Below are 20776 nucleotides of genomic sequence, written 5' to 3'. Positions count from 1 at the left end.
ACCGCTCCCAGACCCTCCTGTCTACGGTCATTCAAGGCCCACAGGAAGACCGAGAGGGAGATACTCTTGGTGCTCCCATTTCACAGGAGAGAACTGAGGCTCACAGAGCTTGTGTAGCTTGCGCAAGGTCGTACGAGAGTAGAATTAGGCCTTGTTGTCTGGCTGCCTCGGCATGCGTCACAATCATTTCCATCGTACAGATTTGATCATAATTTGTGAACAAATCTCTCATTGATGGATATTTAAACTGATTCCAATTTTTTATTATTACAATGCCAAGAGCCTCTTTTAAAAAAGGTTGTTTCTTTTTTTCCCAAACTTTAATTGTTTTTTTCCCTCCTATTACAAAACCATTAAACAATTGTTGTAAAAATTCACACAGCACAGAAATGTACAAAACAGAAATGGAAATTCCCCAGAGTAAATGCCATTAACAGCTTCCCACACAGTATTATCCTTCCAGACCTTTTTCTATGCATATACAAACAAATATGTCCAAAAGCTGTGATATGTTGGAGAAAAAAATCAAATCTGCAGAAAAATAAGATTCAATTTTCTAAACTCCATATCTTAAGTATTATCTATTATACTTTAAAGATTTCAATTTTCTGTTTAAAAAAGTACAGGCGGAAAAAATCTGGAAGCACAAGAAACTTTCAAATATGGATTTTACACATTTCTGCAATGTTCTGTACTTGTATTTTAAAAATATCTCTTTATTGAAATATAATCTGTATCTATTTCCATATCTATACATGAAAGTTGACATATCATGAGTATACAGCTCAACGACTTTTTACAAAGTGAACACACCCGTGTCACCAGCTCCCAGATGGAGAAGCAGAACATGATGACCCAAAAACTCATGCTCCCTTCTAATAATCACCCCCACACCAAGGGTAACCCTATCCTGACTGCAAACATATATTTGTTTGGCTTGTTTTTATCTGTGCTTGAATGTTAACAGTGCCCATGGATTTCATTTAAAATGAGAATAATCAACACAGATGTTGTTAAAATACATGCAGATATAACGCCATCATTTGATGCCAGCTCATTCCTTGACAGCTGCCTGGAGTCCCTCGTATCACAATAAATCTAACTGGCTCCTTTTGATGGACATTTGGATTGTTTCCAACTTTTGGCTAACAAACAGCACTACAAAGAATAATTTGATACCTCTTTCCTTGCGCACTCACTTTGAGATGTGTTTCTTTAAGATAACACAAGTGGAATTGCTAGTCAAAAGATGGCTAGGTTAAAAACAATTTTGTGTGTGTGTGTGTGTGTTTGTGTGTAGATATTCTACCATAACGGCCCTCCAGAAAGTAGCAAATGCTCAGTTCCTTCTTCAAAACAAAAGTCAGGTGCTGGGTGCAGAGCTCCTCACCGCAGCCCCCACTGCCAGCTGCCAAGCCGGCTCCAGCTCCATGGGCGGACCAGCAGCTCGGCAGGTGCCTGTGCACAGAAAACAGACCGAGGAGCACACCCCACTCTGGGCTCCCCAACCTCACCCCATGCGAAGTTGCAAACAACTAAACACAATGGCAAAGACAGCAGCAGAAAGATGCTGTTGAATAGCAGAGCCTGTAGTGGGACCAGGGGCTTTGAGGCCCGCTCTCATATCCGTTGCCGTCTGGGTGTGAGCTCTGGGAGGGAGGGCTGCTCGGCTGGGCCCTAGTCTCTTATCATGAAATGGGACATCTCGAGGCAAGGAGCCCGCCTTAAAAGCCATCCCTGGAGGAGTCTGGTCCGGGCTACACTGGCCCTTTCCCCTACTCCCCTCAGCCTTGGGAGGCAGCGAGTCCTGTTGTCCCTACAGCTGATGAGCAGAAAGCATTTGCTTCTCTTGAGCACCTCTTGCATCCACACCCTTCTAACTGCCACCCAACACACCTAGTTCTGCTGCGCCCTCCGACTCCACAGGCAGCATCTCTGATGCCTGGAGACGGTCACGCTGCTCCTTCTTCACATTCTGTGGCTTCCAGAGGCTTCTAAAGAAGCCTAGTTTGCCACTGCCCTTCTTAAATTGCACCTCTCTGCCCTGGGCTGGCCAGGAAAAGCAGGTGGGACTCTTCTCCTTTGACCTGGGCAACATGCTTCTGTTAATACAGCCTAAGGTTGCATTCTTTTTTGGCTCAGTAGCTCTTATGCTGCTAAAGCCCAGGGTTGGGAGCTAAGATAAGATCTAGGGACTTTTCAAAAGGCACGAGATCATCATCGCCACTTCCCTCTCCAGCTCAGCGTTTTCTCCTTGCATTTTCCTTCTCTGACTGTTGAAGCTGAGAGATAGTAAAAATATCACAGGCCCTGATGGCTCCTCTCATCATCGCAGGCCTTGTGACCAGGAGTCCCTGGGGTACTACCCTCAGTGGAAATGAACAGGGGCTAGTGAAGGCAGCTTGGGAGTGGGCCAGAGGGAGTAGGCCCGTGAGGCACCTGCTGCCTGGCTCTGGGTGTCCTGGGAGCTTCCCAACCTCTCCAGGCCCTCTCTACACCTGCAACAGACAAACGCCGTGGCGGCGAATGACGAGCTCAGATGCCAAATGAGGACATACACATTTTATCCTTGTTATTTCTTTTCAACTGAGCGTCAACATCTTTGCCTTCTAGATGGGCTTTTGTGCTTTTTCATCACAGGAGCCGTACGCCTCTTTCACTCAGGATTTATTTTTACAACCACGACATTTTAATGAAAAGAACAGAAAATGAGAGAAGAAATACACAAGCCACGGGAGTGCAACAATGAAAGCCGAGAAACCTCCTCAAGGGAGATGAAGTGACCTCCTGCCCACAAAACCACAAGTTTCCAGGCCCAAACGAAGTCCTCAAAAACGAAAATGACTATGGGAGCCAGGTCAGGCCATCTTAGGAAGCCTCATTTCCAATCTGGGTCTGCTCTGTGGGGCTCTCTGTGACAAAGGTCAGCCCCAGGCTGGGAAGACCAGGGAGAGCCATCCCAGGAGACTCAGGTCTCAGTCACCGCCCTGCCAGGGCAAAGCAACTTCCAAGATGGTGGCTGCACAGCCCACACCCAAGGTCCCAGCCCAGTCCAGGGTGAGCACAGGAGCCGGAAGTGGTGTCCTGGGTGGCATTGCTTACTCGATCCTCCAGTATGCCTTGTGAGTTGCAGAAAGTGCCCTGGGGTTCTGAAGCCTTCTGTCTAAGATTCCCGATGACCACCTAAGAAGTTGCTCCCAGGCATGAGGCCCACAGAAAGAACTGGCATTAGTTAAAGCAGGCAGCTTCAGCAGGTCATGAAACGTCCATGGTTGAGTGTGTCCCTTCTCTCTCATTATTCCAGATCTTGCTCATTACTGACCAAAGTATTTTTGTAGTAGGACACCAAAAGCGTATTCTCTGCTCACTTATAAAACCTGAAAACAACAGCAAGCTGTGAAACCACTTATTTTCAGGCAAATGATATTGAATTTCCTATAACAGAGACAAATGGCATATGAGGACGCAGGGCTCCACTCCAAGTGAGTAGCCTGGGGCCAAGAGTTCTGGGTTAGTTTGTTTTCAGGGTCCATCTTTGTCATTAAAAAAAATTAAAAAGCTCAAAAAACGCAGCCCAAAGAACTTTAGCTTTGAATAGTGTTACTTCCTGCAGAAGCCTCTAAGATAAGCTGTTCACAAATGCACACCAAGGGGCCAGAAGAAGGTGGCCTGAGGATGGGATGATTTTCTGAGGCCAGTTAGAGGCTGGGCATTATCTGCCCCAAATCGTAGCTTGAGTTTGGAACAGCTGATCTGTGAGGCCCGGGGACTATTTCAGCCACACCTGGATCATGACAGCAAAACCAGAGGTGGTTTTCAAACATTCTTTTAGCCACAAAACCTTTTGTTCAACAACATCGTACAGGTAAATGTAACTATAGGCAACAGATGAGAGCAGAGCTGTTTGGAATGAAGAGGGTGAGGGGGCTAGGGCCCCACCCATGGCCACCCCAGCCCCTTCCCTGCCTGAGCTGATCCGCAGAACCCCGGGGATTGCCAAAGCATGAGGTCCTGCATCCAGCTTCTCCAGAGCTGGCGTCAAATCACTGGGGAACAAGTTCAAACGAGGGGAACTCATTCTCCATAAAAGGTCACCACGGGGAAGATTTGAACACCTAAGCTTGGACGAATACACTCAAGTTACTGTCTCTTAAGTAGGGGTAGTTTCTAAATCCAGCACATAAGATGGAAATTGCACACAATCAAAATTATCATTGAAAACTGCCCATAAAATACAGCAGGTATGTTTAAGCAACTATATATACAAATATAATATATATAATAATATAGAGCATATAATATAGAGAGTTTATATAGAAATTATAATTTTAGAATATTAAAAAATATATTTTGTTTCTTGGTTGTCAGGCTCACAGAGGTGACTCTCATAAGTGACATGAGCTTGTGCTATGACTCCATGGGACCAGGGGCCAAGCACGTTATGGGTATTACCCCAGTAAGTCCTCACGATAGCCATGAGGTTGTACTGTGATCCCACTTCGCAGATGAGGAATCAGAGACTCAGAAAGGTGAAGTGACGCGCCTTGAGTCACACGGTAGATGAGTGGCAGACAGGATTCTAACCCAGATCTGCCTCACGCTGAGCCAGAGCTCTTGAGCACAAGGCCCTGTTGCATCTGGAGGCAGAGGCTTTCTTTTTTTTCAAACACCTCTATATGGAGGTGGTTGCCGTTAATGAAATAGGTAATGTGAAACAATCTCTATTTTGAGGACAAAAAAGCACTCCAAGAACACTGCCCATGGCCCAGCTGGGGTCTGGAAGCCCCTACAGCTGGATGCAGCCAGCAGCCTCCGGCCTCTCACAGTCTCGTGGATTTTGCTGGTGCTCACACAGCTCATTGGGCCTGGAGAGCGAGCGCTTTTTAACTCATGTCTATGTGACTCAGCTGGTCGGTTTGCCAATTCCTGGGACCCAGGTAGGGTCAAGCTTGACAGCCAACACCAGCAGGGGAAAGGATTCCCCTGCCGGGTAGAGGACATCAGCCTTGGGGTGAAGAGTCCAATTCTCCTCTTTATTGTCCCAACGCTTTGAGCAAGTCTTTCAACTGGTCTGTAAAAATAACCCTCCTATGTCACACAGGACCCAGTCAAATGAAGTCAGGGGAAGGAAAGAATTTGAGATGCCCACCGCATTCTGTGCATGCAAGAGTCCATTGTGACCATCAGGAGAGCTAAGAGCTAAATATCACCGTACTTGAAATACACTTAAACGATTAATCAGTATTTATTTTTTTGGTGAGGAAGATTCGCCCTGAGCTAACATCTGTGCCAACCTTTCTCTATTTTGTATGTGGGTTGCCACAGCATGGCCACCTGCTAGTGGTGTAGGTTTGGGGGTCTAGGTTTATGCCCAAGGAACCGAACCCGGGCCGCTAAAGCAGAACGCGCTGAACTTAATCACAGGCCAAGAAGCCGGCCCCAATCAGTATTTTTTTTGCTTAGGTTGCCTCTTTTCCTGAACTCTATCACCCCCATCTCTGTATACAGTCTGTGACTTTTTGGAGGTGGTGGTGTCTGGCTTTGGCTCCTTGCCATGGAGGCCGTGAGCGGCTGCAGGGGCTGAGGAAGCCAGGGCCACACCCAGCGCCGCCGCAGGCCCTGAGCACTTACTGTTTCAGGAGGCGAAGCCGGGCTCTCCTCTGCAGGCCTGGAAGAAGAAAACAAGACCACTGGTTGGCTGGGCTGAGGGCCACTGACACCCAGCCCCAGAGAGTGAGGAGGGTGATGGAAGGGGCAGCTGACACCTCAGGCCACTCCCCTGGTGCCAGGCTGTGCTCCAACTTCACAGGGTTTAACTCCCTTCATGGTCACAGCACACCTGTGAGTTGGATACCACTCTTACTATCTCCATTTTTTTAATATGGGGAAACTGAGGCACAGAGTGTGTGTGTTACTGAGTAACTTGCCCAAAGTCATGCAGCTAGCTAGTGGTAAAGCCAGAATTCAGACTCAGTTAATCTACTCCAGTTTGTGTGTCCTTCAACATGCTATCCTGCCCTTCACAGCAGGTCAGGAATGAGAGGTCCTACAGAAAGATGGTCTTAAACCAGAGCATGTGTACTCGGGGGACGTGAAAGGTTTCCCATTGGGATGTAGGGAGGAAATGTGAGCATATCTATTACATGTTTATCCCATCCTTTATTACTTTTTATTTTTGAAGCACATTTAATAACATACATAATACATTAAATAAATATAGCTAATTACAATTAGTGTTTATAATTTTCTAATTTTTTACCCATGAGGTCCTTGATCAAAAAAGTTTCCAGACCACTAAACTTTAGTTGGATCTTAGAACGGAGGAAATGGATCTCTTTGTGCTGTGCAATTGTATGCAGAAATGTGTGCAGGATGCATTTGTCTGGGGAGGGGGTCCGTAATCGTTATCACATGTTCAAACGGGTCTGTGACTCATAAAACAGCCACTGATCTAGGCCATGCCCCTGCAGGCCACTCCCTCCCATTTTACAGAAGCCCAGGGAGGGTAAGTGACTTGCTCAAGGTGGCACAGGTGAGCAGAAAGCCAGGGGTAGAGTCCCGGGCGCTGGGCTCGGGCAGCTGTGCCGGCTGCCCCTGCAGCTCCCCTGGGGTCCCATCGGAGGAGATGATTCCCACCTCCGGAGTGGCCGAGCGCAGCAGCCATCTCTGAGCTTTCCTGCAACATCACAGAGGAGGAGGAGGATTTCTAGCTACTGGGAATATAACCTAAACCCAACCGCAACCTCTTCTGTACACCGCTTCCAGGCCAACCACTCGTGGGAGATCCCAGCTACTGAGTACGTACCCATGCTGTGCACTTTGGGCAGGTCTTTACAAAAGCAGCCCTGGGAGGTAATACGGTTATCCCTGGGTGAGGCTGCTGAGGCTCAGAGAGGCCAGGACAGGTGCCCAAGGTCACCAGATCAGGGAGCAGCTGAGCTGGACTCAAACCCAGGTTTGTCTGACTCCAGAGATAGGCTGGTCTCTGATCTCTGCGGCACGGCCTGAGGCCAAAAATCACCTCTGGCACTAGCTGGGGCTCTGGGGGGCAGTGGGGCAAACCGCCACCAGGCTGCCATCTGCCCTGCTCCCCTAGAGAAGGAAGGACCCTCAGGGACATCTTTAACAGCCAAAGGGGTCATCATGATGGCTCAAGAGGGTACAACTTACAGTGTATATGGATAGCTACACCCAAGGACACCAGCAGAACCAGGACACCAGCCACCAGCAGGCCGAGGGTGATGGGGCCACAGGACAGGCCTGGAAAAGACACCCATATCGAACATTTGAGACATGCAGATAAAAACAAAGGGAGAAACCAACTGGAAGCCCCACCTCCCAGAGAATACCACTGTTTGCATATTTCCTTCTAGTCTGTTTTCTAGGTACTTTAGACACATGGAGATAATTTTATATATAAAATTTCATGTCCCACATCCAACTTTAAAGAAATTAATTGACGGTCCCGCCTCGTGGCCGAGTGGTTAAGTTCATGTGCTCCGCTTCAGTGGCGCAGGGTTTCGCTGGTTCAGATCCTGGATGCGGACATGGCACCTCTCCCCAGGCCACACTGAGGCGGCGTCCCACATGCCACAACTAGAAGGACCCACAACTAAAAATACACAACTATGTACCCGGTGGCTTTGGGGAGAAAAAGGAAAAATAAAATCTTTTAAAAAAAATTAATTAAACTCGGGAGCTATTTTTGTTCAGAGGAGATACACAACTTTCATGCCTGGCAATGGGATTTTGACTATTTATTTTTAAAACTCTTATTTTAATTTCACAAGAACTAGCTGAATATATTTTCATTGTAAAAGATTCAAGAATATGGTTAGAGTGCACCTTGGCATCCTAGCTCCTTCGCAGAAGTAACTGCCATTGTTAACTTGGTACCTTTCTCTTTGCACTTACACATATATAATTTCCATGGACACATATAGTTTTGTTATTTTTTTAGAAAAATACAGTGGCTTATGTGTACAAATTGTTCTGTAACCATTTTTTTTTCACTTAAACATTCCAGCACATTTTTTTTTCCTAGCAGAGTAACATCTGAAGTATGGATGTATCACCGACTATTCAGCCATCAATGGATATTTTGTTTATTTCCTGTGTTTTACAAATATCTCTGCAGAGACCACCTGGTACGTTTCTCCTTATGTATGAGTCTGCCTGAGGCCAAGATTGAAAGAGGGAATTACCAAGCCATAGACTATGTCCATTTAAAGTTGTAATAGATACTGTCAAATGCCTTCCAGGGAGGCTGCACTGATTTCCATTCCTTACCACCCATCGTGCACCCTGCTGACTCTTGATATATCAGATTATATATTATCATATATAAAATAGAGTTTGTATTATTAACTCAGCAAAGTTTATATTATTAACTCCCCAAACCCTTCTCTGACACCCTTCATGCCCCCGTGGCTGGTTCCTGGGAGCAGCTGAGAGGCAGACCCAGGACCCCTGGGTGAAAAAAATTAGAAAGAATTTTGGATGTCAGAGAAGGGAGAGAATGTTTACTGAACAACTAATTGCTAAGTGCAGCACTAACTGCAAACTTCCATCATGTGAAGAAGGAAGTTATTACTATCATTTTTATCTCTCATTTTACAGTTCAGAAAAACCAAGATTCAAAGAGGTAAAATTACATGCCCAAGGTCACCCAGCTACTGAAAGGCAGGGCCAGGGTGTGGACTGAGGTCTCCCAAGTTCTAAAGGCCCTGCTGGTCCCACCATGACAGCTCGAGGGCATGAGAGGCAGCGGAGAAGGTGGAGGGGCTGGATGGGAGAGAGCTCACCACTGCCAAGGCTGGATGGTGTGATGTGGGGAGGAGATTCCTGCACTGGGTGGAAGGTTAGGTGATGCCCTGGAGAGTCTTTCCCACCTCTGAGATGCAAGGGTTTCTCTCTGCCTCCCTCTCATCTCCTCCACGGTCTCCCAACTTGGATGAACCTCAACAACATGAGGCAAAGTGAAAGAAGTCAGGCATGAAAGACCACATATTATATGGTTCCCTTTATAAGAAATGTCCAGAAGAAGAAACTCTATAGGGACAGAAAGTAGATCAGTGGTTGCCAGGGGCTGGGGTGGGAGTGGAGACCAGCTGTAAACATGCACAGGGGATCTTATTGGGATAACGGAGATGTTCTAAAACTAGATTGTGGTGGTGGCCGTAGAACTCGGTGAATTTACTAAAAATCATTGAGCTGTTTGCTTAAAATGGTGAGTTTTACGATGTGCAAATTATACCCCGATGGTGGAGGTGAGCACAGGCTGAAGGCCTCTTCCTTCTTGGGGGAGGCGGTCGGGGAGGCTTCCTGAGGAGTGGTCCTAACTGACCTGGAGGCCCGAGACACAGCTACAGGTCCACGGTGAAGCACGCTCACCTGCCCAAAGTGTGACTCCACGAGAACCTGCTCCTCCTAATAAAGGCAGAGAAAGCCTGCTCGTGCAGGGAGCCAGTGGCCAGAGCCACCCCAGCGACACCTGGCCCAGCCTTCCTCGCCTTGCTTGGGTCTCAGTGTCTCCTGAGGTCTGGATCTCACCACAGTGCTCCTGAGAGAGCGGTTTAGAAATTGTCCCCTAGCACCTCTCTGTGTTGTCTCAAGCCCTCAGCCTTGGGGAGCAGGCCCCTCCCATGGCAGCCCTGTGGGTTTCATTCATGATTACAAGCGTTGAGCTCTGACTGGGTGCCCTGCCAAGCTGACTGCCTTGTATGGTATCTCATTTAATCCTGCCTTCCCTTTAGCCAGGTAAACATCCCCATTTTACAGATGAGGAAACTGAGGTTCAGAGAGGCTGAATCACTTGCCCAGGGTCACACAGTATAGGCAGTGGTAGACAGGGGTTCACATCAGGCCTGGCTGACTTACACTAGGTTACATTGCTCCATAGCTCCCAATGCAACCGCCACCTACTCCCCCCACCACCCATACTCGGCCATCTTCACACACATCCTGGTCATTCTTCATAAGCTACTAATGTCGGATTTGCATCTTACCCTGGGATTTTACTGAGGGTTGATATAAGAAATTCAACGGCTTTTTTTTCAATCATTTATAAAAGTGTCACTGAATTCACTATTGTTCAGTGGTCCTTATATAAGGATGAAGAGAGCAAATTTCTTCTAGAATTTAGCGCCAGAATGAAGGCTTTGATGCCTGAGGCTGTTTCTTTCTGTCAACATGGTAGGGGGCCTTGGTGGGACCATGTCACTTGGAGTACTCCCTCCGTTTCAGCTGAGTTTGCTTGCTCCTCCAGTGTCAGAGCACAGACCTAGTTTTTGCATCCTCATCTTAACGGCTCTACAGTCATATGTCGCTTAACGATGGGGATAGTTCTGAGAAATGCGTTGTTAGGCCATTTCGCCATTGTGGGAACATCATAGAGTGTACTCACACAAACTTAGATGGTGTAGCCTACCACACACCTGGGCTATATGGTACCAATCTTACAGGACCACCATTGTATATGTGGTCTGTCGTTGACAGAAAAGTCCTTATGTGGTGTGTGACTGTATTGTATTTGCCCTTTGTGTCCTTTTTTTGTTGCATTCTGTCTGAAATCCTTTAGCCGAAGTTGTGGGGCAAAAATATTTTATACAACGAGGTCATTCTGTTCTCCACCTTTATGATCTCCAAGACTTTGCCCTCCTGGACACGGGTTCTGATTTTCTTCTTACCGCGACCTCAGGGGGCAGATTCCCCCTCCCCTCCCCTAGATCCTGTTAGACACCTCTCCCCAGACTCTTTCTGGGGCTTTGTATATTTAAGACAAAGCAACCCTAGCAGCATGAGGCAGCCTTGGTGTGGCTGCTTGTGGTTTGTTCTATAGGTAGGAGCACATGGCACTTTCTGTTTGTCATCAGTAACTTTTGGGGGACAGAGGTCAGTATTTTTCCAGAAGCACATTTGGCCAATGGGTTCAAGGAAAGTATGTATGTACATGCATGTGCTTGTGTGTGTGCATACTCCAGCTGCGTGTCTGGTGCTTACAGCACAGAGAGGTGAGTTTGTTCGCTCATTAACAAACATATATGAAGCTCATACCATGTGTCAGGTCCTCTGTTAGACATCAAAACTGGGAACGTCTAAAGTGTTGGTCCTTTGGGTTGGGTTTTTTGTTTGTTAATAGCTTTATTCAGATATAATTTACATACCATAAAGCTCACCTGTTTAAAGTGTATAATTTAATGGGTTTTAGTCTCTTCATGGAGTTGTGCAACAATCGCCATAATCTAACTTTAGAACATTTTCATGCCCTCAAAAAGAAATCCTGTACCATCAGCAGCCACTCCCCCTTTCTTCCTCACTCCCAGCCTTAGCAACCATTAATCTACCTTCTGTCTCTATGGAATGTCAAGTTCTGGACATTTCACATCAGTGGGATCATGGAATACAGTAGCCCCCCTTATCTGCGGTTTTGCTTTCCACAGTTTCAGTTACCCACAGTCAACTATGGTCCAAAAACACTAAATGGAAAATTCCAGAAATAAACAATTCATAAGTTTTGAATTGTGCGCCGTTCTGGGTAGCATGATGAAATCTTGTGCCATCCAGCTGTCTCGCCCAGGACATGAATCATCCCTTTGTCCAGCGTATCCACACTGTATACACCACCTTGCCCGCCCATTAGTCACTTAGTAGCCATCTTGGTTATCAGATTGACTGTTGATATCACAGTGCTTGTGTTCAAGTAATCCTTATTTTACTTAATAATGGCCCCAAAGCACAAGAGTAGTGATGCTGGTAATTCAGATATGCCATTGAGAAGTTATTGTCGTTAATCTCTTGTGGTGTCTAATTTATAAATTAAACTTTATCAAAGGTGTGTACGCATAGGGAAAAACGTAGTATATATAAGGTTTGGTACTATCTATGGTTTCAGCCATCCACTGGGGGTCTTGGAATGTACCCCCTGTGGATAAGGGAGGACTACTTTACTTAGTCTTTTGTGACTAGCTTCTTCCACTGCATAGTATTTTCAAGATTCATCCACGTCGTAGCGTGTATCAGTACTTCCTTCTTGATTATGGCAAATAATATTTCACTGTATGGACATTCCATATTTTGTTAAGTCATTCATCAGTTCGTGGAGCTGTTTCTACTTTTTGGCTGTTGTGAATAACGCTGCTAGGAGTATCTGTGTGCAAGCTTTGGGTGGATACATCTTTCACTAGGTTTTGTCCTGTGATGATTTGTGAGTGCGTCCCCCACTAGACCGTGAGCTGCTGAGGACAGCTCTGCTGTCACATTCAGCTTCCCTTCTGACCCCAGCTCGGGGCCAGAGAAATAGGCTAGAGAGTCCACACTTGGGAAGGGCCCATGGAAGAAGGAAGGAAGGAAGGAAGGAAGGAAGGAAGGAAGGAAGGGAGTGAGTGAGAGTGTCTGCCGCGCTTCTGTGAGTCCAGGGGGACGGGAGAACTCACCCTCCTGGGTCACCGGGTTTGGGGGCCGGCACACTTTCTTCTTGGGGGTGGGCTTCGTAGTGGGTCGGGCAGTGGTGGGAAAGACATCAACTATGGAAAGCAAGCAAGACACATATCTTAGCCAGGTAAACAGCAGGTGGACTTAGAGACGAACTTGAAATTGCAATTCCTACATCCAAGTACTAAGGCCCTATGACTGTCCTCTAGGCTGCCCCAGGGCGCGAAGGTCACAGAGCAACCGAAGCTTTGATCTGCTTCCCCAACGCTATCCATCTCAGGACCTAGGGATGGGGGTCAGCTTGGTGTCCTGGAGAGACAGAGGCTCTGGAGCCACACAGACCTGAACAGAGCCCCAGCACCCCTGATTAACCACTGTGTGACTTGAGGCAAGTTCTCTCACTTTTCTGTGCCTCAGTTTCCCCTTCCGCTGAAACAAAGATGACCCCCATCTCCTTCGTGGGGTTGTTGTGAGAATTAAAGGGGATGGTGTGCCCCACAAAGTGTGCAGTGGACATGCCTCACCTGGCGGAGGACCTTGAGTTGAGACTGGAGTCCCCAAGCCCTTTAATCCAGCCCACCTGCCAATCCCTAAAGAGGGAGAGAAGCTCATAGAAAGGAGGTGGGTGCCCTTTTCTGCATGTACAATACCATGCAGGCTGCATATTTTGGGATTTGTTTTCCTTCTCAGACATCTTTAAAAATGACACACTATCAAAGCTAGAGGGACCTTGAGTCTAGTCTCAATCCTTAACTTCAAAGGTGAACACCAGCGATGTGAGGCATGGCGCCGCATTCTGCTGTCTCCCCAAGCCTCACGGCTCAGCAGTGTTCCTTCCCCTTCCTTCACACCCGAGGAGGCACCGAGGTCTCTCAGCTGGTCACTGGTCCCACAGGACCGCAGGGCCTTGGCTGACACAGTGGCCTGGGTCTGATGGGCATTTGTGGGGAGGCTCGTTCCATTTTCATTTCTTCTTGCCCAGAGCTTGGTCCCCCTCATTCCTCCTGAGCCTCCCCCGGCCTCAAATCTCCCCACTTCTCTCCTCTTTGAAAGGGACCAGCCATTTGAGCCCAGGGGTGCTTAAGGGGCCTGAAAAAGGCCCTGTCTCTCCCCAAATATGTTTCTGCCATCCAGGCTCCCTCCTTTAAAGTGCACTGCCCTCCTGGTAGGAGGGCGGGCTCCGGCTCTGGATACCCTACCCCTGGGAGATGCTCTGGTGGCAGGGCCATGCGTGGGGAGGGACTGCCTCTCCGGGGGAGCTGAGCAGCGTGAGGGGCTTGGAAATATCAGAGCCAGGAGTGAGTGGGTGGTGGCGGAGGTGAGGGGAAGCTTCTGAAAGCTAGTTTTTCTTATTTCACCATCCACCTTTCTTAGTTCCTGAAGTCTCATGAGTGGGAAGATGTAGGGCTTATAGAGACAAAAACAAATCAACCCCAAACCCCAAGCCCAGAAAAGCTCAGTTTTCAACACAGGAATCAGTCAACAGCCCCTGAGGGATGTCTCTGCTTCTTGCCCGAAGATCTCAGCCCCCTACCCCCACGTCCTGATTTAAGACCCCAGGCTGGTGAGACTGGGGGACAAGACCATCACTCTGCCTTTGTCTTCCTGATTGTGCTGCTGTCCCCAGCTGTCCCTACACCTCCCACATTGAGTGGTCTAATTCCTGGAGGGGGGGGTCTTTGTCACTCTCAGGGCCCCCAGCCTGAGAAGAACCCAGGGGACCAGGAAGTGGGACAGCGGGAGGCTGAAGTGGGTTGGCCCCAGCCATGGGCTAGCCTGGGAGGGGGCTAAAGCTAGCTGTGGGCCTTTGAGAATTTCTGCCACGATTGCTTCATACCCTTCATAGCTTAATCCTCTCTGTCTGACATGACAGCCACTCGCCACACACCCTACCGAGCACGTGAAACATGGCCGGTCCGACTCAAATGTTGTGTATATGTAAAACACTTATCGAACGCTTACTATGAAAAGGGAATATAAAATACTTCAGTAATAATTTTTATATTGATTATGTGTTGAAATGATAATATTCTTGATAAATTGGGTTAAATAAAATATATTGTCTAAACTAATTTCCCTTGTTTCTTTTTACTTTTTTGAACATGGCTATTAGAAAATTTTAACTTACATCGATGCCTGGACGTGTTGACTTAACTCATGAGGAACTGTGGCTTCTGGTGGGGGGGTGGGAGGAGGGGGTCATGAGGTCCTCAGCAGCCCCGTGATGCAGACGAGAACACGAGGCCTGGGAGGGGAGTGACCCACCACGGGCACACAGTGAGTTTGCAGCTGGGCTTAGGGGCCAGTCTCCACATCCTTGCAACTCTGGGTGTGGGTTTGGGTCACAGGCCCCCATGCAGAATGTGAAGGCACTTGCGCCTCCACTCGCCTTAGAAATGCTCTCCCTGGCTATGTCCTTGAAGCAAGGACCTTCTTTCCCCGTGTGCAGACTTGGAGGGGATTTCTGAGACCACCATCAGGCCTGGGGACTCAGTCCAATCCAGTCACAGCCTCCGGTGGGCCTGATGTGGCTGAAGGACAACACTGTCCCCATAAGAAGCAGTGATGTTTCTAAGCATTCCATCTACAGTGGGCATCATCACTCTCCCAGGGTGGTTGGTAGTGTTAAGTGAGATAATTATGTAAAAAGTCGTGCGTGCTTGGCCCTGGGTAAGCCTCAAAATGTATGTTCTGTTACATCAGCCACACTGCTATTGCTCATGGCCCTTGCCCCCTCCTTCAGAATGGGGCTCTCTGACAGTGGGGGTAGCCCCAGTGCCTGACACGCACACAGGAGGTGCTCAACACTCATCGATGGCATTGAGCCAGCTTCTTACCCACACTTAGCCGAGTTCCTGTCCCGAAAGTCAGCTCGGGGGTTCCGATTATCATGCAGAAGTAGACGCCACTGTCTTCAGGCTTCACATGTGCGAGATGGAGAGTGGACCTGGATGCATCCTGAGATAAGGTTAGCTTCTCCTGATCCAGCTTTTCACCATACACAATTCCTTTTATGGAATCCCAGGCGGCCAGGAACTCTTGGTGACTGTCCGCGCTCGGGGCCTGGCGCTGTCTCAGCCAGTAAATGCGCTTGTTAGGGTAGGTGGTTCTGGCTTCGCAGGTCAGTACCACCATTTGGTTGGTCTGAACCATTTGGTACTCAGGGTTCTGCTGGAGCACCGAGCTGCCGTGGAGAGCTATGGGAAGCAGGAGGAGCGGAGACTGTTAGCATGTTTTCTGGGCCATGTTGTGGGGCGTCAGAGTCCCCGAGTCGAGTATCAAAGGAAAAGCCGTGGGAGAACCCGCCCTGTTGCAGGGGCTGGGGGCTATGTTAAATGCAGCTGGCGGACCCAGAGCTCGAGCACCCCGCCTCCCAGGACATCACCTGCAAGGCCATGCTTACTATGCCCAGCTTTACAGAGCGGACCGGAAGAGAACTGCTATTTGTGATGACATGCTTATACGCCCGGGTCTTTGCATAAATTATCTCGATCCAGTCTCAAACTTATTTTGGGATTTTTATCCCCATTACACAAATGAGGAAACTGAGGCATGAAGTTATTTGTTCAAAGTCCCACTTATAGCTAGTAAGTGACTTGGGATTCAAACTCAAGCATTCGAAGTCTGACGTGAAGCCCGGTTGCCTTTCATGTTGGCCAGCTGTCACTCCACGTATAGAACTTCACTAGGCTCTAAGCAGCTGAGGAAGACCCAGAGCAGGCTGGGACAGGAGCTCAGAACCAGAGGCAGAACAAAGAGCCGGTCCTGCTAATCTAAAAGAGGACCAGCCACCGTTTTTGGACAGCGATGATAACCAGCAGCAGGAACTCACTGTCCCCTAGTAGGCACAATTATAACCCAGCACCCCTCAACCCAGCAACTGATAGGTCACTGGATCCCCATTCCAGAGTGGAAGGACGGACACCCCTGAAGCAGGGCTGGTGGTTCATTTTAGTCTCAGACGGGAAGCACCGGCAAGCAGGAGCTTGTTCACTGAAAACTAGAGCAGAATCACAGACCTGGCCTTGAACACAGCCCCTGCCCCGTGACAGTTGTGGGACCTCAGGCAGGTCATGGAGCCCGTCTCCTCCTTGTAAAAGGAGTGCGGACTGCGGCCGCTGTCCTGCCTGCCCCTGGCGGGTCAGAATGGCCGAGAAAGCAGACTGCAAACTGGAGAGCACTGTATGCGGGTAAATCATCATCTACGTGTCTCCCATCTTCAGGGTTTTACTATAGCCAACGAAATCTTAAGGAGGAGGATTCGAATGGGTCCTTCACAGCCAAGCCCATGAAGGTGCCAGCAAACCGAGTCTGACCTGGTGAGCCTTTCATTTTAGCTGTGGGGTAGGAGAGCTGCAGACCAGGGCAGAGACCCAGGACAGAGAGGCACAGAGAGGACACAGACCTGAGTGGGCAGAGGGGGCCAGCGGGAGTGTGTGTGCGCGTGTCCGCATGGTGTGTGTGTGCATGCGTGTATACCCAAGGGGAACCGGCTCACTGAGGTAGTGGCCCGTATTCACAACCCTGTGTGTACTTGCGACTCAGGCTGCACGGCCCCAGAGCGACCTTCTCTAACACTGATGAGATGGACTTAAACTTTTTCTTTTTTTTTTTGAGGAAGATTAGCTCTGAGCTAACTGCTGCCAATCCTCCTCTTTTTGCTGAGGAAGGCTGGCCCTGAGCTAACATCCGTGCTCATCTTCCTCTGCTGTATATGTGGGACGCCTACCACAGTGTAGCTTGCCAAGTGGTGCCATGTCTGCACCCGGGATCCAAACCTGCTAACCCCGGGCTGCCGAAGTGGAACGTGTGCACTTAACTGCTGAGCCACCAGGCTGGCCCCTGCCTTACACTTTTTGACTCCACTCACAGACCACTCCGAGTTTCCACTTGCATCGAGAATGAAGTGGTACCCTGGGCCCAAAGGGTTGCTGGGCCTTCCCTTTTCTCCCCAAACACCACGCTGCCTTTTCAGCGGAGTAGAGGTTCTTCATTGTTTCCGGTCCCTGACCTCTTGTGGAAGACAACGAGAACAGATAATGCCAATATTTATCGAGCCATGCTGCGCATGGTGCGCGCATTATCTCATTTAATCCTCATCAAGTCCTGTGGCGGGGAGATACTGTTTTACACCCATTTTACCCATGAGGAAACAGAGGCTCAGGAAGATAAAGGACACGCTCAAGGTCACGCAACCTGTATGTGGTGGATTCAGATTCAAACCCAGGCCTGGGACACCAGAACCTCAGCTTTGAGCTGCTCCCTGAATTGAGGAAACCTGTGACCCTCTCCTGGATTGCTGTCACGTGCTTGTGTGCACGCAGTGGGGCCGCAAATACACAGACTCGAGAAGCCCTTCCAGAAGGGCCTCCCTGAGGGGTTACAGGGTCAGAAGGGGCCTGGCTGTTTGTGTACTTGCCCCTCCTGCATCCTGACATGAAGACTTCCTGGCTGACACACCCTGGTCTCTCTCAGGCCCACTTGCTTTTCAGCCCCTGAGGACTGAACACCCGGCCATGGCTGAGCCCCTGCTACGTGCTGGACACAGACCCAGGCCTGGCCACACTTGTGGTCTCGTTTGATCCTCTCAGTAACCCAGTGATTCCATTCTCAGAGGGACCTGCTGTTTCTAAAATGATCGGCAATAACTTCAGTCGTTTTGAGTGGCCTAGACTAGCTTCTACTCAAGATGTGGTTGAGCTCCCTGGGTCAGAGCCTGCGCTGGCAGGCCTTGTCACCCCCTGGCAGGCTGATGAGCTTTGGGGTTTTGGAGCAAGAGAGTAATCAGCCAGAGGTCAGTGGGCAGTTTGGGGTGGAGGGGCTTCTTCCAAAAGGCAGTCGGCTGGGCTCAGTCAGGGGGACAGTCCAGATTCCCCTACCTTCCAACCCCAGCACCGCCTGTTCCTGGAGCCACACTGCACACGATCCCCAGCCCCAGGGCACACTGGGGAAACAGAGGACCCTGCTAGAGCACTCTGCTGTGCTTGTCTGAGAGCTGGCCATAGCCTGGCGTTGGGCCAATCGTGCACCCAATACTTCCCCGGAAGCAATAAAAATGTCTCTACAGAACCGTGGGCCAAGTGTGGCGCACCAGAGCCAGAACTGGGCCCCTGGCACCTTCCTAGGGACACATCCCTGCGGGCACATCCCTGAGGGGGACCTGGACAAGGCCATTTTTCCTTCCTCTCTGGACCTCTTCTCTCTCCTTTCTTCTTTCCTATCTCCTTTTCTTCCTCTGTCCTTCCCTCCCTCCCTCCCTCCCTCTCTTCCTCCTCTGTTCCTGCCTCCCCGTCTCCTAAGTCTAGGCTTTTGGGCAGAGGTGGCCTCAGTCCTGGGGCTCCTGAGACCCCCGAGGTAGTGACCTCCCCGGGAGGAGCTTCCTTTCCACCCTCGGGGGCTATGCGCGCCGTGCGCCTCCCGGGTGCCCCCGCGGCCCTGGGCTCTGGGCTCTGCCTCCTACCGGGACAGCCTTTGCTAAATTCCACGACTCAGGCTCCTCCCGGGGCCCCGCGCGGACCACCCGTCCGACCCCGTGCGTCCCGCGCGTCTCCCGCCTCACCTGCGAGCTGCGCGGCGAGGAGGAGCCAGAGCCGCGGCTGCATCTTGGCGCGCTCGGGACACCTGGTCCCAGCGGGGCTCGGCCGAGACCCTCCCGGCGCGGTGGGTGGGGAGCGGGACCGGGCGGGGCAGCTGAGGGGTGGTGGGGAGCAAGGAGGGAGGGACCCGGCGGGTAGGGGCGGGAGTCTGGTGTGAGGATGGCGAGGTCTCCGCCCTCATCCTCCCCGCATTTCGAATGTCTTGGCTGCGTTTCCAAACAGCCCACTAGGACCCCTGTTTTCCGGTAAGGAGGTGACATTGCTGTCCTGTGCCAAGAAATTGCACGTGTGTGATCGCCTCCTGCCAGGGGAGGTGGTCAGAACAGGGTCATGGCTTCAGTGACAGTTGAGGCAGCTGAGGCTCGGAGAAGTCAGGGTGCTTAAGGTGCCACAGGACTGCACGGTGGGGCTGGACCCTAACTCCGGTGGCTTCTTTTCTTGTTGAGTGTGTGTGTGCTCACACTCGCCCTGCTTTCCTGCTCTGCAGATGCCCTTAAGCTCTGTGTGGCTGTTGAGCAATCCAGCCCTGATCATGGGACTTGACAGGGTTGTCTTCCTGTTCAGACGGGGGGTTAGCAGAGGAAGGGTGTTGGGGGACAGGGTTCCAAGGACAACTGGTTATGTGAGGGCCTGCAGGTGGAGGGAGCCTGGGGAGGGCCGTGGGAGGAGGCCACAACATCAGCAAGGACCTAGACATGCGGGCCCGGTGCCTAAGAGCTTGGAGTTTATCTAAGAGGTCTAGAGCAGGCAGTGGGGCAGGGACACTGTCACGTTCAGTGTCCAAGCCAATATCCTTTCCATCCCATTCCTGCCCCAGCTCCTTTGCCCACGGCTGCTGACAGGCACTGCTGAGCTGAGTTGGAGAGTTCAAAGTCACTAAAGGGGAAGGAGCCTGTCCGGAGTGTGAGGCGAGTCTCTCTGGGTATTTCCCCTGTTCCCAGGAACAGCTGCAGAGGCCTGAGCATACACAGGGCAGACCGCCCTGGGGAGACCACGCACAACTGTGAGCTTTTTTTGTTTTTAATTGAAGTGAAATTCACATAACACAAAATTAACCATTTTCAAGGGTACAGTCCAGAGGTATTTAGTACATTCACAATGTCGTGCAACCACAAGCTCTAATTCCAAAACTCTACCAAGATTCCCCCAAATTTTCATCTCCAAAAGAAACCCCTGTACCCATCAAGCAGTCATTCTTTATTGTCCCCTCCCCCCAAATCCTGACCACTACTAATCTTCATTTTTGCCTCTATGGATTTACCTATTCTGGACACTTCATCTAAATAAGATCATACAATATGTGGCTGTGTGCATCCGGCTTCTTTCACTTAGTGTAATGTTTGTGAGATTCATCCCCGTTGTAGCACGTGTCCGTACTTCATCCCTTTTTATAGCTGAGTAATATTTTGTCGTATGTATGTGCAATATTTTGTTTTATACATTCATCTATTAATGGACATTTGGGTTGTTTCTACCTTTTGGCTATTGTGAATAATGCTGCTATAAACTTTCTTGTACAAGTATGTGAGAACTTGTTTTCAATTCTGTTACACTTTCAATTCTCTTTTTTACACTTTCAATTCTCTTCCACTCCTATATATCTCAGGGTGGAATTGCTGTGTCATATGGTAATTTTATGTTTAACTTTTTGAGGAACTGCCCAAGTGTTTCCCACAGCAGTTGTGCCATTTTGCATTCCCACCAATGACATATGAGTGTTCCAGTGTCTCTGCTTCCTCACCAATGCT

The 20776-nt window shown here is 49.5% G+C and overlaps 1 protein-coding gene across 1 annotated transcript; it reads right to left on the bottom strand.

Annotated features, from left to right (window-relative positions):
- Positions 1-2650: 2650 nt before the first annotated feature.
- CD8B (CD8 subunit beta) lies at positions 2651-19511 on the bottom strand. The gene is made up of 6 exons (XM_008518661.2): positions 18992-19511; positions 15270-15629; positions 12435-12524; positions 7171-7260; positions 5632-5668; positions 2651-3377 (listed from the first exon to the last, which is right to left on the bottom strand). Exons 1-6 carry the CDS (start codon positions 19032-19034, stop codon positions 3365-3367), a joined length of 633 nt encoding a protein of 210 aa, XP_008516883.1. The 5' UTR covers positions 19035-19511; the 3' UTR covers positions 2651-3364.
- Positions 19512-20776: the final 1265 nt, after the last annotated feature.

This window comes from Equus przewalskii, chromosome 14 (assembly GCF_037783145.1).
Source record: "Equus przewalskii isolate Varuska chromosome 14, EquPr2, whole genome shotgun sequence".
Taxonomy (NCBI): domain Eukaryota; kingdom Metazoa; phylum Chordata; class Mammalia; order Perissodactyla; family Equidae; genus Equus; species Equus przewalskii.
This window is presented reverse-complemented; position numbering and strand designations above follow the sequence as displayed.